General features: G+C 49.6%; 1 protein-coding gene and 1 long non-coding RNA gene across 4 annotated transcripts in view; one reads left to right on the forward strand and one right to left on the reverse strand.

The window, feature by feature from the left end:
* Positions 1–20883, forward strand: part of LOC310695547 — a 132170-nt gene that overhangs the window by 47867 nt on the left and 63420 nt on the right. The gene's annotated exons all lie outside the window — the stretch shown is intronic.
* VPS53 (VPS53 subunit of GARP complex) overlaps positions 1–20883 on the reverse strand; it is a 55822-nt gene that overhangs the window by 2115 nt on the left and 32824 nt on the right. For all 3 annotated transcript variants that reach the window (XM_083479849.1, XM_083479848.1, XM_083479850.1), the window contains exons 13-21: positions 19920–20014; positions 19220–19462; positions 16906–17053; positions 15836–15918; positions 12770–12848; positions 10083–10231; positions 5531–5600; positions 4661–4798; positions 583–687 (exon numbers count right to left, since the gene is read on the reverse strand). In XM_083479849.1, the coding sequence (XP_083335975.1) occupies positions 583–687; positions 4661–4798; positions 5531–5600; positions 10083–10231; positions 12770–12848; positions 15836–15918; positions 16906–17053; positions 19220–19462; positions 19920–20014 (1110 nt within the window). The remainder of the gene's footprint in view (positions 1–582; positions 688–4660; positions 4799–5530; positions 5601–10082; positions 10232–12769; positions 12849–15835; positions 15919–16905; positions 17054–19219; positions 19463–19919; positions 20015–20883) is intronic.

Below are 20883 nucleotides of genomic sequence, written 5' to 3' on the forward strand. Positions count from 1 at the left end.
TGGTCACGACTGGACCTAATGGTCAGGGGTCCTTTTACCTTTACCTTCCTAATACCTTCTGACTGATGATCTCAGCTGTTTGACTGACTCCTCTTAACTAATTCTCTCCCTCTCTCACACCAGACTAGCCCAACCCACAGACTTCTCTTCTCTGTCTCTTCTAACTCCAGGCTGTCTTCTCAATAACTCACTAAAAACCTCTGTGCTTACATCTTACACACTGATAACTCTGCCCCCTGGGTTCCCATTGGTTAGTCATTTTACAATTAGTTAACCCTTTTTCCTACGAACCCAGTATGATGTCACAAACATAGGAGGGCAAACGCCATACGAATCAACGCAGAAATAAATCAGCCCGAGAGAGCATCAACGTGCCCCCTTCCCACCAGAGTGCCCATCGGGATGGTTTCCTGTGTGACCTGAAATTCCTGCATTGCAGCGGGCTAGACTAAATGACCCTCTGTGGTCCCTTCCAACTCTTAATGAACGGGAGCCGCAGGGAAGCAGCAGTGCCGGCCTCAAAACCCTGGAATTGGGGGCGGAGGCCACCAGCGTTGGCGGAGCCCACAGGGCTCCCCTCACCTTCATGTCCAGAATCTTCTGGAAGGTGTCAGTGCTGCAGTCGGCCAGGAGTTTGATGTAGTTGTCCACAAACACCACGGGCGGCTCATGGGGGGCCATCACGACCTGCAGGGAGAGGTTGAGAGCAAAACTGTCAGAAGGGGGGGTTGTCCGGGCAGAGGGCGGCTGAGGAAAGGCCCTTCCGCCTGATCGGGACGGTCACCTCCAACTTTAAGGAGCTGGGCTGCAATATCCCCCTTAAAACCTTGAGGAACCCCATAGAGGTGACACACAAGCCACCAGTGGGGGTTTATTTCATTGTTCTTTATCACGTTCGCATCTCTTCCTCAATGCGTCAGGCTCAGCTCTCTCCCTCTCCTCTGTTTTGTCCTCACAACCACCCTGCGGAACGGGCTTGGCTGAAAGAAGCCCCCACTGAGAAAGCTTCATGGCTGAGGGGGAGATTCGAACTCGGGTCTCGCGGGTTCTAGCCCAGCGCTCTAGCCACCGTGCTAACACCAGCCTCCCGCCTGTTCATTTGCAGCGGTTCTCAACCTGTGGGTCTCCCCAGATGTTGTTGGACTACAACGCCCATCATCCCTGAGCTCTGGCCTTGCTAGCTAGGGGTGATGGGAGTTGTAGTTCAACAACATCTGGGGACCGAAAGGATGATTTAGAAGCTGTTCTAAAGAGGATCCCACAAGAAAGTTATCATGATCCAAACTACAAGAAAGAAGATTCCACCTAAACATTAGGAAGAACTTCCTGACAGTAAGAGCTGTTCGACAGTGGAATTTGCTGCCAAGGAGTGTGGTGGAGTCTCCTACTTTGGAGGTCTTTAAGCAGAGGCTTGACAACCATATGTCAGGAGTGCTCTGATGGTGTTTCCTGCTTGGCAGGGGGTTGGACTCGATGGCCCTTGTGGTCTATTCCAACTCTATGATTCTATGATTCTATGACCACAGCAACTACAGACCACAAAAACCACAGCAAGTCAAGGGACGTCAACGCATTAAAGGAAGGCAAAGAAAGTAAGGCATCAAAATGTTGCCGTGCGAAGCATTTTCCAGAGACTGGCATTCAGAGAGAGGCAGCACACAGTCCTGACGACTAGTAGCCATCAAGAACCTATCCTAGGAACTTAAGAAGAGCTGTGCTGGATCAGGCCGGTGGCCCATCTAATCCAGCATCCTGGGCTCACGGCGGCCAACCAGGTGCCAGCGTGAAGCCCATAAGCAGGACCCAAGCTCAAGAGCCCTCCCCCCTTCTGTGGATTGGTCCAGTCCTTTTTGAAAGCCGCCTACAGGGTGGTGCCACCACCGAGAAGGCCCTCTGCCTGGTTCCCCGTCCCTTCGTTTCTTGCAGGGAGGGAACCGCCAGAAGGCCCTCGGAGGTGGACCTCGGTGTCCGGGCTGGATGATGGGGGTCAGGCATATAGGGCCAAAGCCATTTAATTCCTTCCCGCCATCATTCCTCCATACTGAATGGGGATTAAATGAGGAGCAGCGTGGGATATAAATGCAATAAACGATCTAAAAAGCCTGTGCCGCTCAGAGCAAATGGATGCTTCTAGTGGCAAGGACACCCCCATCCTGACAGAATCGCAGCCCCACAGGCACACAAGCAACCGCTGGCAACCCTCTGCGATGATCTCATCGGGAACGCCGGAGGAACGCCACCCCGAGGAGAACCCAAAACCTCCCCTCCATAGCCCTGGGACAGCATTCGGGGAATGAGAGAGAGAGAGAGAGAAAGAGAGATCTATAATAGTCTTGTGGGAAGTTCTTGTGGTTATCTACGAAAGCCAAGCAACCAGCCACTGCGTCTGTGCAGAAAACCTGACGGCTCGAGGGAGCGGGGAAGAGAATCCACAGAAGAAAGCAGAGTAAGGCTGGTGGGGTTTTGTTTTGCCTTATATGTCTATATCACGGCTACTATGAGGTGTGGGAAGGCAAGGCCCACAGAAGCAAAGGAGAGATGATTCACCAAACCACCAGCATTCGGGGCCAGGCGTGTGTGGGGAGGCCTCTGTTTGGGAGGTGTCAATGAGACACATTCCCCCCCACACACACACAAAAATGACACACGCACCAAGAATCTGAGGCCGGCAGGCTAGGATATTTACTTGTTAAAAGCCACTGACATTCCAGCGTTCTGTCTCAGAACAGGCCGTGCCATTTCTCCACCTGGGCCAGTAGTGCCTGCTCTGACTGGCAGTCGCTCTCTGGGCAAAGTCCTGCCTACCCGCTGCCTCTTTCAACTGGGGATGCCGTGAACCGAACTCAGGACCTTCTTCATGGAAGGCGGGTGTTCTACCTCTGAGTTACCATCATTGGTTGCAATGTATGGGCTTGTTAATAATAATAATAATAATTTATTATTTATACCCTGCCCACCTGGCTGAGTTTCCCCAGCCACTCTGGGCGGCTCCCAATCAAGTGTTAAAAGCAGTACAGTGTTAAATATTAAAAACTTCCCTGAACAGGGCTGCTTTCAGATGTCTTTTAAAGAGAAGATAGCTGCTTATTTCCTTCACATCTGAAGGAAGGGTGTTCCACAGGGTGGGCGCCACCACCGAGAAGGCCCTCTGTCTGGTTCCCTGTAGCCTCACTTCTCGCAATGAGGGAACCGCCAGAAGGCCCTTGTCACTGGATCTCAGTGTCTGGGCTGAACGATGGGGGTGGAGACGCTCCTTTAGGTATACAGGACTGAGGCCGTTTAAGGCTTTAAAGGTCAGCACTAATACTTTGAATTGTGCTTGGAAACGTACTGGGAGCCAATGCAGATCTCTCAGAACTGGTGTTATGTGGTCTTGGCGGCCGCCCCCAGTCACCAGTCTAGCTGCCACATTCTGGATTAATTGCAGTTTCCGGGTCACCTTCAAAGGTAGCCCCACGTAGAGCGCACTGCAGTAGTCCAAGCGGGAGATAACTAGAGCATGCACCACTCTGGCGAGACAGTCCGCGGGCAGATAGGGTCTTAGCCTGCATACCAGGTGGAGCTGGTAGACAGCTGCCCTGGACACAGAATTGTTGTCCATTTAAGCACAAGATTGCGTACTCATCTGGCAGTAGCTCTTCAGGGAGAGAAAGGTCACTGGCCACCCAGTCCCTTTTTAATGATGCTCTCAGGGATTGAGCAGGCAAAGTCGACCACTGAGGAGCCTGTCACGAACTGGTTAGACGCAGAGAAATGGTGAGAGGGACCAGTTGGGGAACCTCTCCAAGGGACGATGGCTCAGAAACCGGGGATTGGTGGTGGGGCGTCGATGAGGGGAAGAGGGAGCAGACTGGGAAGAGCTAACAGGGCTTAGTGAGCTGGGAGAGTCGGTGCAGAGAGAAGTGCAGAAGCAGAGCTGGAAGCAAGAGAGAGGGAGGATGGAGGCCAGAAAAGCAGAGCTGAGTCAGGCTGGTGAAGAGTCACAGGTGTCACCCCCTCCCGCCCTGTCTCCCATAACCAGAAGAGGCATGAAAGGGCAAAGGAGAGGTTGGCTGCACAAAGGCACAGTCTCCGATTGCTTGGAAAACGCCCTGGAGAGGAAGGAACTTCGATAGCTGTGAGGAGACAAGGACTTTCAGCCACTGATTTTCCTGGAGGGACACCACTGGGAATGAGATGCTCTGCTCATTAGGTCTGGCACTCAACCAAGTCTGTGGCAACTGCGTTTTTGATAATAAAGAGCTAACCCCATCTTTTGATAAGAAAGAGCTAACTGTGGGATTATGGACTGGCAAGGCTCCCGTGACAATGCCGCCCCTTCCGATAGGCAACTAAACAGGCTGACAGTTGAGAAGAAGAAGAAGAAGAAGAAGAAGAGGAAGAGGAGGAGGAGGAGGAGGAGGGGGAGGAGGAGTTTGGATTTGATATCCCGCTTTATCACTACCCGAAGGAGTCTCAAAGCGGCTAACATTCTCCTTTCCCTTCCTCCCCCATAACAAACACTCTGTGAGGTGAGTAAGGCTGAGAGACTTCAGAGAAGTGTGACTGGCCCAAGGTCACCCAGCAGCTGCATGTGGAGGAGCGAGGAAGTGAACCCAGTTCACCAGACGACGAGTCCACCACTCTTAACCACTAAAGAAATAAAGAGCCCCGAAGTTACCTTGAGAATCATTTCGGCACGGGTCATGCCTTTCACCACAATCTTGGTGTAGCTGGCAGGTGCCTTCCTCACCACCTGGGACCCGATAGACGGCAGGTCCAGAAGAACCATCTTCAGAGAATGAGTGTCCAAAAGCAGCTGCATCAGATTTAAAGGTGGGGGTTAAGCTTCAGTCGGTCAAAGGAGCCCCCCGACTCATGTTGCCCAGTGGGAAAGCTCCACGCACGAGATGTGGCTATTCCAGAGGGCGGGGAATGAAATCCTAGTGCTTTCTAACACCCGAAATCAGTCTTCCCTCTGGATATTTCGGACCACACCAAGTCCCATCATCCCCAATCAGAAGGGCCAGTGTTCAGAGATGATGGAAGTTGCAGGTCGGCAACGTTTGGAAGAGATCACGCTGGCTACCCTGCACTAAAACATTCTTCTTCTGGCATATGCTAAGAAATAGAAACACAGGGAACCGCGGCTTGCTTAAGCCCAGGCAAACCCAGGCAATAAAACTCACTCAAGTTTAAACAAACCACAGTTCCCCGAGTTCAGAAATCACTAGGAACTGTGGTTTATTTAAGAGCGGAAATGGAAGCTTCCAGTTTCCTCTCGGCCTCTTGCCCAAGATTTTCAATGGCAGCTCAGCGGGGTTGCCTCTGCTTGGGCTTCTTTTTGCTGGATGAAGGAAAATGCCATTCAGAAATACATTCTGCAGCCAACATGGGATTTACTTCCAAACTGTGGTACGCTAGCCACCCCAATGCAATATTTATATTTTAAAAATACTTCAAAATTCAAAACGCAATGTTCTCCCTTCTCCACACTGCTCCGCCTGCAGGCCCCTGCCTCACCTGATCCCTTTCAGTCCTCGGCTCTCACCTGTTCTGCCCCCACCATGCTGATCGGCTTGCACTTGAAGAGGTGGTTGATAAATTTGGGGATGAAGGAGCTGCGGGGAAAGAATCGAAGAAATCACACACTCCACATTTTATCCCCCCCCCACTTAAGTAAAATAAAAAACACAAGAGTAATTTCCCCTCGCCTCCTTTTTAACAATTTAACAAACAAAGAAAAGGAAGGGGGAAGAAACAGTCCTTTTTTAAACAACAAAAATGTAAATGAAACAAACAAAAAATATCAAGGGGGATAGAGCGACTCCCCTCTGAGGAAAGGTTGCCGCATTTGGGAGAAATAATAATATAATAATAATTTATTATTTATACCCCACCCATCTGGCTGGGTTTCCCCAGCCGTTCTGGGCGGCTCCCAACAGAATATTAAAAACACGACAAAACATCCAACATTAAAAACTTCCCTAACCAGGGCTGCCTTCAGATGTCTTCTAAAAGCCAGGTAGTTGTTGAATTCTTTGACATCTGAAGGGAGGGCGTTCCACAGGGCGGGTGCTACTGCCGAGAATGGCAGACAAGAGGCAACATGATGGAATCTTATAAAATTATGCGCAGAGAAAAGTTTTTCTCCTTCTCACTTAACTTGCGGACATGCAGTGAAGCTGACTATTGGGAGATTTTGGGGAGATAAAATAAAGTCCATCTTCACACAGCACAGATCTAAATTATGGAACTCCCATCAGGGCATCTGGGGTGCCACTGTGGGAAAAGGATGCTAGGCTAGATAGTCCCCCTTTGACCCAGGCTCTTCTGTTTTTTCCACATGCAGGAGGTCCCAGCTTCGATCCCCAGTATCTTCAGATAAGGCTGGGAAATACTCACTGCCTGAAACCCTGAAGAACTGCTGCTGCCAACCAGTGTAGACAGAGCTGAGCTCAATGGATGCCAATAGTCTGACCTGGTTTCAAGACAGCTACCATATTTTTTGCTCTATAAGACTCACTTTTTCCCTCCTAAAAAGTAAGGGGAAATGTGTGTGTGTGTGTTATGGAGCGAATGCAGGCTGCACAGCTATCCCAGAAGCCAGAACAGCAAGAGGGATTGCTGCTTTCACTGCGCAGCGATCCCTCTTGCTGTTCTGGCTTATGAGATTCAGAATATTTTTTTTCTTGTTTTCCTCCTCCAAAAACTAGGTGCGTCTTATGGTTTGGTGCGTCTTATAGAGCGAAAAATACGGTGCCTATGTTCCAGAGGCACCTTGAGATTACAACCAGGCATTGCCTGCACATTTTTAAGCAAACTCCTGCGGCCATGAGGTCTAGCAGCTTTTAAAATGGAATAAAAGTGACTGGAGGGGGGGCGTTCAGTTCCCAAGAAGCTGATCTCTAGGCCTTTCAGCCCACAGCCGCTGGGGCGAAGGAGACATCCTCGCAGGCTTCCACAAACGCAGCAATACTTAAAGTAACGTTCCCTTCCCCTCTCCATCCAAACTCGTTCCAGATGCAAGAGTCGGGCAAAGTTTCCCTCCATGATGTGGGCTAATCAGCGAAGTCTTTAAAAAAAAAAAATGAAATTAAAAAGAGCCAGGCAAGCAGAGCCAAGCTAATAAAAGCCTGCCCGGCAAAAATGGCAGAAGTCTGTGTATTTAATCTATAAATGGATTTATCGCCCCGCTAAGCGATACTATAAAAACCTCAGGCACAGTTTCTGTTGGAGCCTGAAGCGCCGTAAATTTTTCGCAGAGGCAGCACTTTAGAAAGCCCGCCAACATCTGATGATTTATCAGGAGAAGGCCCCTGAAGGTGAAACTAAACGCTCCCAGAGAGGGGGAAAGGGACACAGAGAGCCCCAAAATGTTGGTGCAAACCAGTCTGAGAGATCCGCCTGCGTATTTCTCGACAAAAACAACATGAAAAGAGGGGTTTGAAGGGGGGAAAGCTTCAGAGAAACACACAGAGCCAGACAGCAACTGAATGGAACATCTCTGCTCCAAAGAAGTCTACCTTAGCTCCCTTCTCACAGGGCAAGGAAAAATTGCGGGGCCTCTGACTTTTATTTCCCGAATCAATCCATGGCTTGGAGGACCCCCCCCCCTTTCTACTTCTCTCCTTTTGGAGAACTGGTTCCTCTCTGCTTCCTGAAACTTAACCATCTGATGCCACCAAGCCCATTTGGGCTGTGAGTCCTGGAAGACCTGCTCCCTGTCTTGCAGGCATTTTCCACCTGAAGGTGGGGTCCGGACTGACTCCAGCTGCAAAAGCGGAGACTGCTGAACACTCTTGGACTGGGATACTGTTTGGGTACTGAATTCTGGTGCTGGAGGAGACTCTTGAGAGTCCCATGGACTGCAAGAAGATCAAACCTCTCCATTCTGAAGGAAATCAGCCCTGAGTGCTCACTGGAAGGACAGATCCTGAAGCTGAGGCTCCAATACTTTGGCCGCCTCATGAGAAGAGAAGACTCCCTGGAAAAGACCCTGATGTTGGGAAAGATGGAGGGCACAAGGAGAAGGGGACGGCAGAGGACGAGATGGTGGGACAGTGTTCTCAAAGCTACCAGCATGAGTTTGACCAAACTGCGGGAGGCAGTGGAAGACAGGAGTGCCTGGCGTGCTCTGGTCCAGGGGGTCACCAAGAGTCGGACTCAACTAAACAACAAAAAACAACAACTGTTTGGCCTTTTTTTGTTGCTGTTACCGATTTTAATTTTGTTGTACCTTTATTTTAGATGGCATTGCGACTTATGTAGAAATTGTTTTAATTTGGATGCGTACTTTTTGATGTTATGTTTGTTTGTTCATGCCTATTTTTGTTATGTTTGTAATTACTGTATTTTTTCCTGTTGTTTCTGCCTTCAGCTTGGTTTTAACTATGGAAAGGCATCATACAAATAAAATTATGTCTGTACGTAATCATTGTTCTTCCACTTCTCCTCTGGGACGGCTTGTTCAGCCATCCTCTGCCTAAGACTACAACCATCCCTTTGGTGTAGGCTGGTCCCCATGTCAAACCGCATTGAGGTTTCAAGGCTATACACTATCACGGCACAACCCTCTCCTTTTCGGCTCAGAAGTCAAGTTCTGTTCCTTGGGGTTTTCTGCTAAGAAGGAGGATTTCAGCCTAAGAAGTTTCAGCACAGGTACGCTCTACCACATGTGGTGGGCATGCAAGATAACAAAAGCATTCTGGGAAATGATATATAATGAGTTGGAAAAAATGTTTAAAATAACGTTTGTGGAATAAACCAGAGGCTTTTTTGCTAGGAATCTAAGGTGCAGAGATACCAAAGGAGCAGAAACAATTATTTATGTACGCGATGACAGCAGCACGGATACTACTGGCCCAGAGATGGAAAGAAGATAAAGCCCCAACCAGAGACAAATGGCTGGTGAAGATGATGGACTATGCCGAAATGGCATATGTAACCGGGAAAATCAGAAACCAGGAAGAGAGGAACTTTAAGGGGGAAATTTGCAATGTATTTAAGAGAACACTGCAAACAACTAAAAACTCTGGCAGGATTAGAGTAACGTAATGGACTAAAAACTAAGGTAAAAATGGATTATTTAAGAAAAATAGAGAAAATAAGTGAAGCGGTGGGAAAAGATTGGAAATAGTAACCATGGAAGGGTAGAGGGGAGTCAAAGCATTCAGGGAATCTTAAATGATGATGATGCTGTTCAGCGTTTGAATTTAAATTTGAAATGTAAAACTTAATAAAAAACGATTTAGTAAAAGAAGACGAAGAAGTTTCAGCACATGGCTGGGGAATCTCGACGGTGGGCGGGGCAAGGAGCAAAAGTGGGCGGGGCAAGGGATGCAAATTCCAGCTCTGAGCAGCGGGCACACTCGCACACGACCCTCTCTGCCCACCATCCGGTCAAGCGAGAGGCAATGCCAGAGTTTACGGAAGGCGAAAACCAGCTGGGGTGTGGAGCAGGGCCGGTGAGGAAGCATGGCCCGGCAAGAGAGCCCTGGGGGGCTGAACAGAGAAGCCTCAGGCCGCATAGCTGTCAACTTACAGATTTGAAAATAAGGGACCAGCAGCCTCGAAAATAAGGGATCAGCAGCCAAAATAAGGGATTTTCCAGGCACAGGTATGTTCAACTTCTGAGCCCCTCCGAGCCAAAAGCAGAAAGCCCAGCCAGCAGCCTCAAGCGGTGATTCCCACAACGCAGCAACCCGGCAAAGGGGATGCAGCAAGGAAAACCACCGTCACCTCTCCGCTGGGAAGCGCTGAGCAAAGACGAGTCTACCAGGCAACGCGGCCGATTTGATCGGCACAAGGCATGCAAGCTCCACCCCCAGTCATTCTTAGACTCCTTCTGGGTGAGCAATGCAGCCAAGCAACACAGTTGGAGCCTCCCTCCTCCCTGGCCGGCAGAGGGGGAGGGAGAGGAGCTGCTTCCTTTGAAACCTGGGAAATTTACAGGATATCATCAATAAGAGACAGCAGCGGGACATGGCACTGGGATAAGGGACTTTTCCGCCAAATAAGGGACGGTTGACAGCTATGCTCAGGCCCTCCACCCCATGAGCTTCCCAGAAGGCCAGGCAAGCAGAGCAGCAGGGGGAACTCACTTGGCGAACTTGATGCAGAACTGCGTGAAGTACTTGCGGGTGGAGGCCAGGTTGTCCCGGATGATGGGGACATTTTGCTTGATGTGCAAGATCACCGACGTGACGTAGGGGCTCTGGTCGCCCACGTGCTCCACGTTCTGCCACTGCATCTGCAAGGAGACGGAAGGTTTTTACGTAGCGGCGGAACGAAACCCAGCTTCCAAAGCCTGAACGCAACACAAACCAGAGACCGACAGGGACGCTGCCCAAGATTTTCATGCCCGTGCGGTTACTGTATTTTCTGGCGTATAAGGCTACTTTTTAACCCAGGAAAATCTTCTCAAAAGTCGGGGGTCGTCTTATATGCCGGCTACAGCAGCAGCTCCTGCAGCAACTCCCCACCAAAGGACAAAACGACAGCAAATTAAATCAGAGGACACCAAGCTCTCTAGATGAAGCAGAAATACGCTTGGAAATTGGCCCCAGAAGCCCCCGGCCACTGGAAAGTGGAGCGGATTTCCGAGCCGGACTGTAGACTGGTTTTTAAAATTTTTATTTGGTGTGCGTTGGAAGAGGGGTAGTCTTATACGGCGAGTATATCCCAGACTCTATATTTTAACTGGAAAAGTTGGGGGGGTCGTCTTATACGCCCAGCCGTCTTATACGCCGGAAAATACGGTATTTTAAACCTGTCTTTCCTCCAAGGCGTTTAGAAATCTCCTACGTCATTCTCTTCCTCCAACCCCGTTCGTATGCTCACAATGGTCCTGTTAGGTAGTTTAAGACTGCCGGGTGCAATGGTGGCAGGAGACAGAGTGGGTCAGAAGATCAAATTTGGGTTCGGCGGGGATTTATTTGACCCCTGGGCTTAAAAGTCTCAACTTTGTAGCTTTCCGTTTGTGCTACCAGCAGCAGCTGACCCCCTAGCACAGCTTGGTTTTTGTATACAGCTGGGGGTGGGAAACCTTTTCGAGTCTGAGGGCCGCATTCACTTCTGGACAACTTCCTGGGGGCTGTGTGCCAGCAGTGGGCGGGGCCAGAGACAAAAGTGGGCGGAGCAACCAATGCCAATTTTTTGCCTCTGTGCAGTAGGCCAGCTTCTATGCACACTTGCTCATCCATGCAACGGTCACCTCCAGGCTTGACTACTGTAATTCGCTCTACATGGGGCTGCCCTTGATGCTGTCCCAGAAACTCCAGCGGGGGCAGAATGCTGCAGCGAGGCTCCTCACAGGGTCTCTGCCATGGGAGCATATTCACCCAGTGCTTTTCAAGCTGCACTGGCTCCCGGTGGAGTACAGGGTCAGATTTAAGGTGCTGGTTTTGACCTTTAAAGCCCTTCACGGCCTAGGACCCTCATACCTACGGGACCGCCTCTCCCGGTATGCCCCATGGTATGCCCCAAGGTCCATACATAGCAACACCCTAGTGGTCCCGGGCCCTAAGGAAGTCAGATTAACCTCAACCAGAGCCAGGGTCTTTTCAACTCTGGCTCCGGCCTGGTGGAACACTCTGCCTCATGAGACCAGGGCCCTGCAGGATCTGATTTCTTTCCACAGGGCCTGTAAGACAGAGTTGTTCCGCCTGGCCTTTGGCTTGGAGCCAATTTGATTCCCTCCCCCTCTTTCTTTTTTCTTTTCCTTTCTCCTCCTGCGATGAGGCTACATTTTAATATTTTAATGTTTCAATATTTTAATTTTGTTTTTAAGTTGTATTCATTCAACTTATTTTTATTATTGCTTTTTAGGCGCCCTGAGCCCGGCCTTGGCTGCGGAGGGCGGGGTATAAATAAATATTATTATTATTATTATTATTATTATTATTATTATTATTATTATTATTATTATTATTACAGTGGTGCCCCACAAGAGGAATGCCTCGCAAGACGGAAAACCCACTAGACGAAAGGGTTTTCCGTTTTTGAGCTGCTTCGCAAGATGATTTTCCCTATGGGCTTGCTTTGCAAGACGAAAACGTCTTGCAAGTGTTCCGATTTTTTTTCGCTCCCCCCCCCTTTTTCTAAGCCGCTAAGCCGCTAATAGCCTTTTAGCCACTAATCCGCTAAGCCTTTAATAGCCGCTAAGCCTTTAATAGCCGCTAAACCGCTAATAGCGCTAATCCACTAAGCCGCTAATAGGGTTGCTTCGCAAGATGAAAAAACCGCTAGACGAAGAGACTCGCGGAACGGATTAATTTCGTCTTGCGAGGCACCACTGTATTATCCCTCTTCCGCCTCCACCCAGGGAAGCAAAGAGGCGTCATGACCAAGGGCACATTTCCAGCCAGACCAAAACACTCAAGGAAGGGGCAAAGCAGGGCTGGGAAGGGGCGTGGCCTTCAGAGAGGGGTGTGGCCTTCAGAGAGGGGGCGTGGCCTGGGGAGAGTCCCAAGGACCACATCTGAACCCCCTGGCCTGAAGTTCTCCATCACTGTTGCATTCTCACTTTTTGTATACCTCTTCAAAATTTGTTTTAAAATAATAATAATAATATTTTTTTATTTATACCCCGCCCATCCCGGTTCAGAAAACCGGGCTCAGGGCAGCTAATAACAAATTTAAAACACTTAATTGATGCTACAAAAAACAGCATAAAATACGGTATAAAACGTGAACGGCACTCTGAGAGTTTGGTAAGCTTCTCGGGGTTGGAATACACGTCCTCCGGAAACCCTTCCAACTTTAGCTTTTAAAAGCTTGAGACTCCTACCTTGCTCATGGCCGTGAGAGCTGGGTCACAGGCAGCGTCCAAATCCTGCACCAGAAGCTGGATGCTGTTAGAAATCACTCTGCAAAGGGAACAAGGCGGTTTCATTTTACGTTTACTGCTGTGGGAGCCACCACAAAGAAGGCCCCGCTAGCTGTGATGCCCTAGAACAGGGGTCTGCAACCTTTAAGACAAAAAGAGCCACTTGGACCCGTTTCCGAAAAAACAACAACAACTGGGAGCCGCAAAACCATTGCGACATTTAAAACAAATATATCTCTGGAGCCACGATCTGACAGCGGGCGGGAAGGTGACGTCGGGATGGTGCGTGACTAACGCACGCACTGCCCCCATGCAACGTCACAGCCAGTACAGCGCCCGCCACAGTGAGGAGTGTTGGGGCGCACAATGCGCCTCCTCCCCTCGCTAGTATCCGCCCCGGAGCCGCAGCAAAGATGTAAAAGAGCCACATGCGGCTCCGGAGCTGCAGGTTGCAGACCCCTGCCCTAGAAGGTTGTTGCTACTCACTCCTCTGACAACTTTTGGAATTTCCTTTTTTTTAATGATACTTGGAAAACAATAAAAGCGAGATGAAACAACTGAGGCAAAGGCCAGCTGGGTCAAGAGGGAGATTACTGAATTTCTCTGCTTGCACACTCTGTTCTAGAGATGCAACCTGAGGCTGGAAAGGGGAAGGATTCAGGATTGCCTCCCGGCAAAATCTTCTTTAAAGAAAACTAGCAAGTTCAGGGGAAAGCGCCCTGACACCCTACTTTTCTACATTTAGGCCCCACCTGCCCTGTACTTTTGAAGCATTCTTATACCACTTTAAACAGTCATGGCTTCTTCCTCCAAAGAATTCTGGGAGTTGTAGTTTGTGGTGGGTAGTAAGAGCTGTTGGGACACCCCCATTCCCCTCCCAGAGCCACAATCCCCAGAGTTCCCTGGGCAGACGGACTGATGGTTAAACCGCTCTGGGAATTGCAGCTCTTTTATGAATTGCAAGTGCTTTTGTGCAAATGTGTTTTGAGCAGAATGCAGTTTTCACTTCCTCATTATTTTTACATGACTTCCAGATGTTCTAAATGTTTTCAACGCATTTGAGTTTTTTACTGTTTTAAATATGTTTTTCATTTTAAATGGCATTATTTTAACTTTTTGGCCATGGGCTCCCTTCGGTAGGAAAGGAGGGCCAGAAATTTCTTTCAAAGGGCTCGAAGTGGGATACACAGATCTCCTCCCTGTTTTATCCCTCACGACAACCCTGCCAGGTAGTTTCCGGGCACAATTCAAAGTGCTGGTGCTGACCTTGAAAGCCCTAAACGTCCTCGGCCCAGTATACCTGAAGGAGCGTCTCCACCCCCATTGTTCTACCCGGACACTGAGGTCCAGCGCCGAGGGCCTTCTGGCGGTTCCCTCATTGCGAGAAGCAAAGCTACAGGGAACCAGACAGAGGGCCTTCTCAGTAGTGGCGCCCTCCCTGTGGAACGCCCTCCCACCAGATGTCAAAGCGATAAATAACTACCTGACATTCAGAAGACATCTTAGGGCAGCCCTGTTCAGGGAAGTTTTTAATGTGTGATATTTTAGTGTATTTTTGGTTTCTATGGAAGCCGCCCAGAGTGGCTGGGGAAACCCAGCCAGATGGGTGGGGTACAAACAATAAATAATTATTTATTATTATTAATTATTATTATTATTATTATTATTATTTGGGCTGAGAGGCAGTGACTGGCCCAATGTTCATTGGCAAACCTCATGCCCAGGTGGGGATCCAAGCCCCCATCTCCCTCGTCCCAGTCTGGCACACTTATTTACCACACCAGCCTTTCCCACCTCCAGATGTCATTGGACTACAAGTCCCATTATCCTTAGCCAGGAAGGCAAGTGACAATGGGACTTGTAGTCCAACAAAATCTAGGTTGGGGAAAGCTGCAATGCGCCAAACAATTTGCTATCACGCCAGTGAGAAGACATTTCTATGTAATGAGAGGCTAAGAAGTTCAACAACGAAACACAGGGGGGTAAACAAATGTTAACACAATTTGAATAGTGCTGAACAGCTCTATTAGAGAAACAAGCTGGGCGCTCCACTCAGCTGCCAAATTTGGGAGACACAAATTATGCCTTCCCAGGCGTAATCTACTCTTAGTAAATTAAAGCTGTCAATCTTCCCTCAGGAACGGCCAAAATAACTTCCTGACAGAGCCGTCAACGCTGAAGCCGCCCATCACGACATAAGAACTCGCCCCACCACCTCCTCGTAACATTTCCACTTGTGCCGGGAAATTAAAAAAAAAAAAAGGCGCGACAAAACTCCCGGCCTGTCAGGGCTCACACACGCAGCTGTTAACGGCGCATAAAAACAGTCACCCGTTAATAGAAATATCAGCTCTCGTCTACTTCAATTTTCTTTGAGCGTGAGGGAAACGTCACCTCAGCTGACAGGCCTGTCAGGAAAAAAAGGCCTGGAAAACACAGGCACCGCGGGGAGCTGTGGCTGCCAATATGGCTGCCAAGGTGGCCGCAGTGGCGGGGAGCGAGAGGGGCACGCAGGCTGATCAGATGTTTAAAAAAACGGGAACCTGCAAAAATGGGAAAGCCAACTTAAAGAATGTTTAATCTTGAAAGGCAGGCATCCCCCAACTCGGCCCTCCAGATGTTTTGGGACTACAACTCCCATCATCCCTAGCTAACAGGACCAGTGGTCAGGGATGATGGGAGTTGTAGTCCCAAAACATCTGGAGGGCCAAGTTTGCCTCTGCCTGTTTAAAGGCCTTGTTGCAAGGGTGGTTTGCAGCCTGGGGGGCCGTGTTCCCATCTGAACAACCTTCCGGGGGCCGCATGTCAGAGCTAACAGCAAAAGAAGGCAGGGCAGTGGGTGCAAATCTTAACTTTTGGACGGTAGACTAGTTTCTGTACATGTACACCTCTCTCTCTCCTCCATCCAGACAAGCAAATGTCTTTGGCAATCTGAGTTTTTGGGCTATGGCTCTCCAGCAGTCCCAGCCAGCACAGGACCCCAGATCTGCACATTCGGGGGGGGGAGGTCGCCAGCAGCATACGTACATGCTAAAGGTATCCATCTCCCCCATCAGGTTGATCCGCTCCACCAGACTGGCGTCAACTTTCTCTTTGAGCTTCTCTTCGAGCTGTTGAAGAAGTTTGGGGTGTGAGACAGAGAGAGAGGCTTTTTCCGTGAAAGTCTGGCTGATCCCGAAACATCAAGTCTTTTGTCTAACCACCCGCTTAACCATGCCTACTGCTCTCTGCCTTAAGTATAAAATTGAAAACAGCCCGTGTGAGGCAGCCAGGGACATGTACACCCCACACGCCTAATAACTGGGGACCCCCGTTTCCACATTTCTAGAATTCTGTCAGAAACTGCAGGATGTTTTCAGATGTGCTATGCCAGGGTCAGCAAACTTTTTCAGCAGGGGGCCAGTCCACTGTCCTTCTGACCTTGTGGGGGGCCAGACTATATTTTGAAGGGGGGAAAATGAATGAATTCCTATGTCCCACAAATAACCCAGAGATGCATTTTAAATAAAAGCACACATTCTACTCATGTAAAAAACAGGCTGATTCCCAGACCATCCAGGGGCCAGATTTAGAAGGTGATTGGGCCGGATCCGACCCCCACCCCGGGCCTTAGTTTGCCTACCCATGTGCTATGCTTCCTCGAGAGCAAGTGGGCGGAGACAACCTGCGCGCTGCATCCACAGTCATTGTTGAAATCCATCTCCCAACAATCCCCCCAACCTCTGTGCCCCAAGCTCATAAGGACTAGAAACTTGGGTTTCGTTTTAAGGTAGGACCGGGCAACCATGTTATTTTTGGCTGAAGATCGCATCCCTGCAGGATTCCCCGGCACTCCCTGGCCCCCCACCCGCCCGCAGGCTTTAAGAAGAGTTTGGATTTGATATCCCGCTTTATCACTCCCCTTCAGGAGTCTCAAAGCGGCTAACATTCTCCTTTCCCTTCCTCCCCCACAACAAACACTGTGAGGTGAGTGGGCTGAGAGACTTCAGAGAAGTGTAACTAGCCCAAGGTCACCCAGCAGCTGCAGGTGGAGGAGCGGGGAATCGAACCCGGTTCCCCAGATTGCGAGTCTATTGCCCTTAACCACTACACCACACCTGTTGGGTGGTTGCCAAGCAGTACTCCGCCGTGCTCAGGATGCTGCAGATCAAGCAGAGCTCTTCCAAGGTGAACTTGGCCACCTCCGAACCCTCTTTCTCCTTCAGCAGGCTGCTGATAGTCAGCCCCCCACTGCTGCTGGTGGTCCTGCAAGGGGGAAAACAACATGGCAATTAAACACAGAGGGGGGCTTGACAGCCCCAAAAGCAGCCAGCCGTGAATGCCTGTTTTGTTTTAAATTATTTTAAATGCATCGGCTGTTTCTGGTGGGTTTCTTTTGTTTTTCATGAGCATGTTTTGTAGAACGCGATTAGTAAAATTAAAATACCATATTTTTCTGTGTATAAGATGCTCCCATGTATAAGACGACCCTTTTTTAAAAAACTATTTTTTTAAATAATTATGAATTCTGGTGCTGGAGAAGACTCTTGAGAGTCGCATGGACTGCAAGAAGATCCAACCTCTCCATTCGGAAGGAAATCAGCCCTGAGTGCTCACTGGAAGGACAGATCCTGAAGCTGAGGCTCCAATACTTTGGCCACCTCATGAGAAGAGAAGACTCCCTGGAAAAGACCCTGATGTTGGGAAAGATGGAGGGCACAAGGAGAAGGGGACAACAGAGGACGAGATGGTTGGACAGTGTTCTTGAAGCTACCAGCATGAGTTTGACCAAACTGCGGGAGGCAGTGGAAGACAGAAGGGCCTGGCGTGCTCTGGTCCAGGGGGTCACGAAGAGGCGGACACGACTAAATAACAACAACAACAAAAATTAACCCCAAATTAAGAAATTGTTTAGCTTTTTGGGGTGGGGGAGGTCACTTCTGCCAATTGCTCATCCGCCTGCCCGCCACTGCTGATCGCTTGCCACAGCCACTGCCAATTGCACACCTCGCCGCATCCGCCAACTGTCTGCCCGCTTGCTGCCACCAACAGCCCACCCGCCCACTCGCCGCTGCCGCCAATCGCCTGCCCAACTGCCGCAGCTACAGCCAATCACTAGCAGTCCTTGCTGCAGCCACCAATCACCCGCCCAATCGCCACTGCCAATCTCCTGCTTGCTGCTGCCATTAATCGCACGTCCCCCCTCTGAATTCACTCTCCGTGTATAAGGCGACACCCAATTTCTGCCTAACTTTTTTCAGCAAAAAGCATCGTCTTATACACAGCAAAATACGGTATATACAATACTGCATCATCCTGCATTCCCTGGGATAATTCACATTTGTAATCAAGGGGGCCAAACCATTGTCTTTCTCCATCTCCTTACCATGAAGTCTCCTTTTCTGCAGAATAATTATATTCAAGGGTGCAATGGGCTACATTCCACATTCTTTTGTGGACAATCTTTGGGGGAAAGGGCGGGCACATCCGACTGGTGGGCGGGGCCAGAGGCAAAAGGGGCGGGTCCACAGGGTCACCTCTGATCTTTTCGCCAACAACCCAGCCACACAAGAGCCAGTGGTTTCTACACCAACACACACACACACACACACACCAGACATCCCTCTCCACCCGGACATTTTCACAGTTAGACACCTTCCAGCCAGGCATAAGCACTGGGCGAAAGTGAGGGGTAGGGCCTTTGAGGGGCGTCGCCTAGGGAGAGGGCAGAGAGTTGGGTAGAGTTGCTTGGAGGACCACATTTGGCCCACTGGCCAGAGGTTCCCAACCCCTGCTCTGCAGTACTCTGCACTTGAGCGTGGCTCAGTGATTGAGTGCACCTGCTTTGTATGCAGAGTGTCCCAGGTTCAAGTCCTGGCATCCCCAGGCAGGGCTGGGACAAGGCCTTCTGTCTGCTACCCTGAAGAGCTGCTGCCAGCCCGTGTAGGCAAAGCCAGATAGGCCAATATTCCAGCTCAGTGTAAGGCTGTTTCTCATGGGTTGCTTCCAGCGACAGTCTAGACCAGCCTTTCTCTACCTGTGGGTCCCCAGATGTTGTTGGACTACAACTCCCATCACCCCTAGCTAGCAAGGGCAGAGCTCAGGGATGATGGGTGTTGTAGTCCAACAACACCTGGGGACCCCCAGGTTGAGAACCGCTGGTCTAGGCCCACTGAAAAGCCACAACTAAAGAAGATCCATTAATCTCAGTGGGTCTCCCCCAAGCAGAATTTAGTTGGCTACAACCCTCTGTATTCTTGAGGACTAGTTTATTGACTTTGCTTTGCCTTGACTGCAGAATTGCTCTCCCCTTGATGTTGGTTTTATTACGCTATTACTGACAGTTTCACTTCTTGTTATTGGGGGAGGGGGGATTCCTCTAAAGCGCTAACATTTTTTTTAAAATGTCATCTGACAGTGCTAAAACCTCACTTGGGCAGATTTCCCGAGAGGATCTTCCAGGCGTATTCCCGGAGGTATTTTTGGAAGATGGTGGTGAGGGCAATCATGGGCTCCCCGGTGCTCAGCTGGGAACACTGCACCATGCATTTCTTGTAGTACACAAAGAGGTCAGCACAGCTGGGCAGGACAGCCCCGCCCTCGTCCACGTTCGGCTTGGGGGGCCCTTGGGCTTTGAAATCCCCCACAAAGCGGTCAATCAGCTCGCTGAGGTTTCTGGAGGCAGAAGAGAAGCAAAGACAAACGTGCAGGCCGTCAGGCAAAAGGATTTAGACCGGTTTTCGGTTGCCTCATTCATTCTTGTTCTGCCCATTGAGGCAGAGATCTACCAGAGGGCATCAAAGCCAAGCCGCGCTATGTACGTGCTCCCAAGCCTACCGTCCCAGCCTTGAGGACTAGAAACTTGACTTTTAAAGCAAAAACTGAGATTCTCAGGGCTGTGCAAATCTGTGGCCCTTCTGTCGTCCTGAAGGTCTGGACAAAGGGGTATGTTCCCACACGAGAAATTGCAGAAATTAAAAAGGGAGTTGCTCACGGCCCCGTACAGATGCTAACGTAAAAAGGATGTTCCCAATGGATCAGGCCCAAAAGTTTGGGTGGGGGTGGGGAAAGAGCATCAATACATTCTTATTTCTTGTCTTTTTCCTTCCTTCCAAAAACTTCCTTTACTCACTTGTCCTGGGATTCAATGTAGACGTAGAGATGAGGCTCAAAGCACTTGGAGACGATGCCATGAAAAGGATTGTCTGGAACTTTCGGCTTTTTGGGCTGGAAAACAAAGTTGGAAGGAACTTTTTTAAAGAGATAAATTTGGATTGTTGTTATTTCTTAATTACTCAATTCAGACTCTTCAACCCTCAGGAAAACATCTCCTTTTCCATTTGCAACGCTCCCCTCCACCGGGTCAGTATTCCCACTTCCAAAAACATAAAACAGCAAACGGAAAAGGAAAATCCCCTACATGTTAGTTGGGGGGGTTGCAATAAACTTGGCATAGAGAAAGTGGATGGGGAAATATTTTTCTCTGAACCTTTGTGAACTCTTAAACCATGAAGACTAGAAGCTTACTGTGTTTTTAGGAGAAGGGCTGCAAGCTCAGAGGCAAGAGCAGGGGTGGGCAAACTAAGGCCCAGGGGCCGGATCCGGCCCAATCGCCTTCTCAATCCGGCCCACGGACAGTCCAGGAATCAGCATGTTTTTACATGAGTAGAATGTGCCCTTTTATTTAAAATGCATCTCTGGTTTATTTGTGGCGCCTGCCTGGTGTTTTGACATGAGTAGAATGTGTGCTTTTATTTAAAATGCACCTCTGGGTTATTTGTGGGGCATAGGAATTCGTTCACCCATTCAAAAGGTCTGAGGGACAGTGGACCGGCCCCCTGCTGAAAAAGTTTGCTGACCCCTGGGCAAGAGCTTCTGCTCTACATGAAGGTCTCAGGTTCCACCCCCAAAGGCATCTCCAGGTGGTGCCGGAACCCTGGATAGCTACTGCCAGCCAGAGTAGACAACACTGAGCTAGATGCATTGCAGGGGCTGGACTAGATGGCCCTTGGGTTCCCTTCTGACCTTCCATGGCCCAAAGCTCTGACACAACACAAAACACCTTCCTGTGTTTCTGACTGCAGTCCAATGCAAAA

Source organism: Podarcis liolepis (assembly GCF_965112155.1).
Source record: "Podarcis liolepis genome assembly, chromosome: 16".
Lineage (NCBI taxonomy): Eukaryota > Metazoa > Chordata > Lepidosauria > Squamata > Lacertidae > Podarcis > Podarcis liolepis.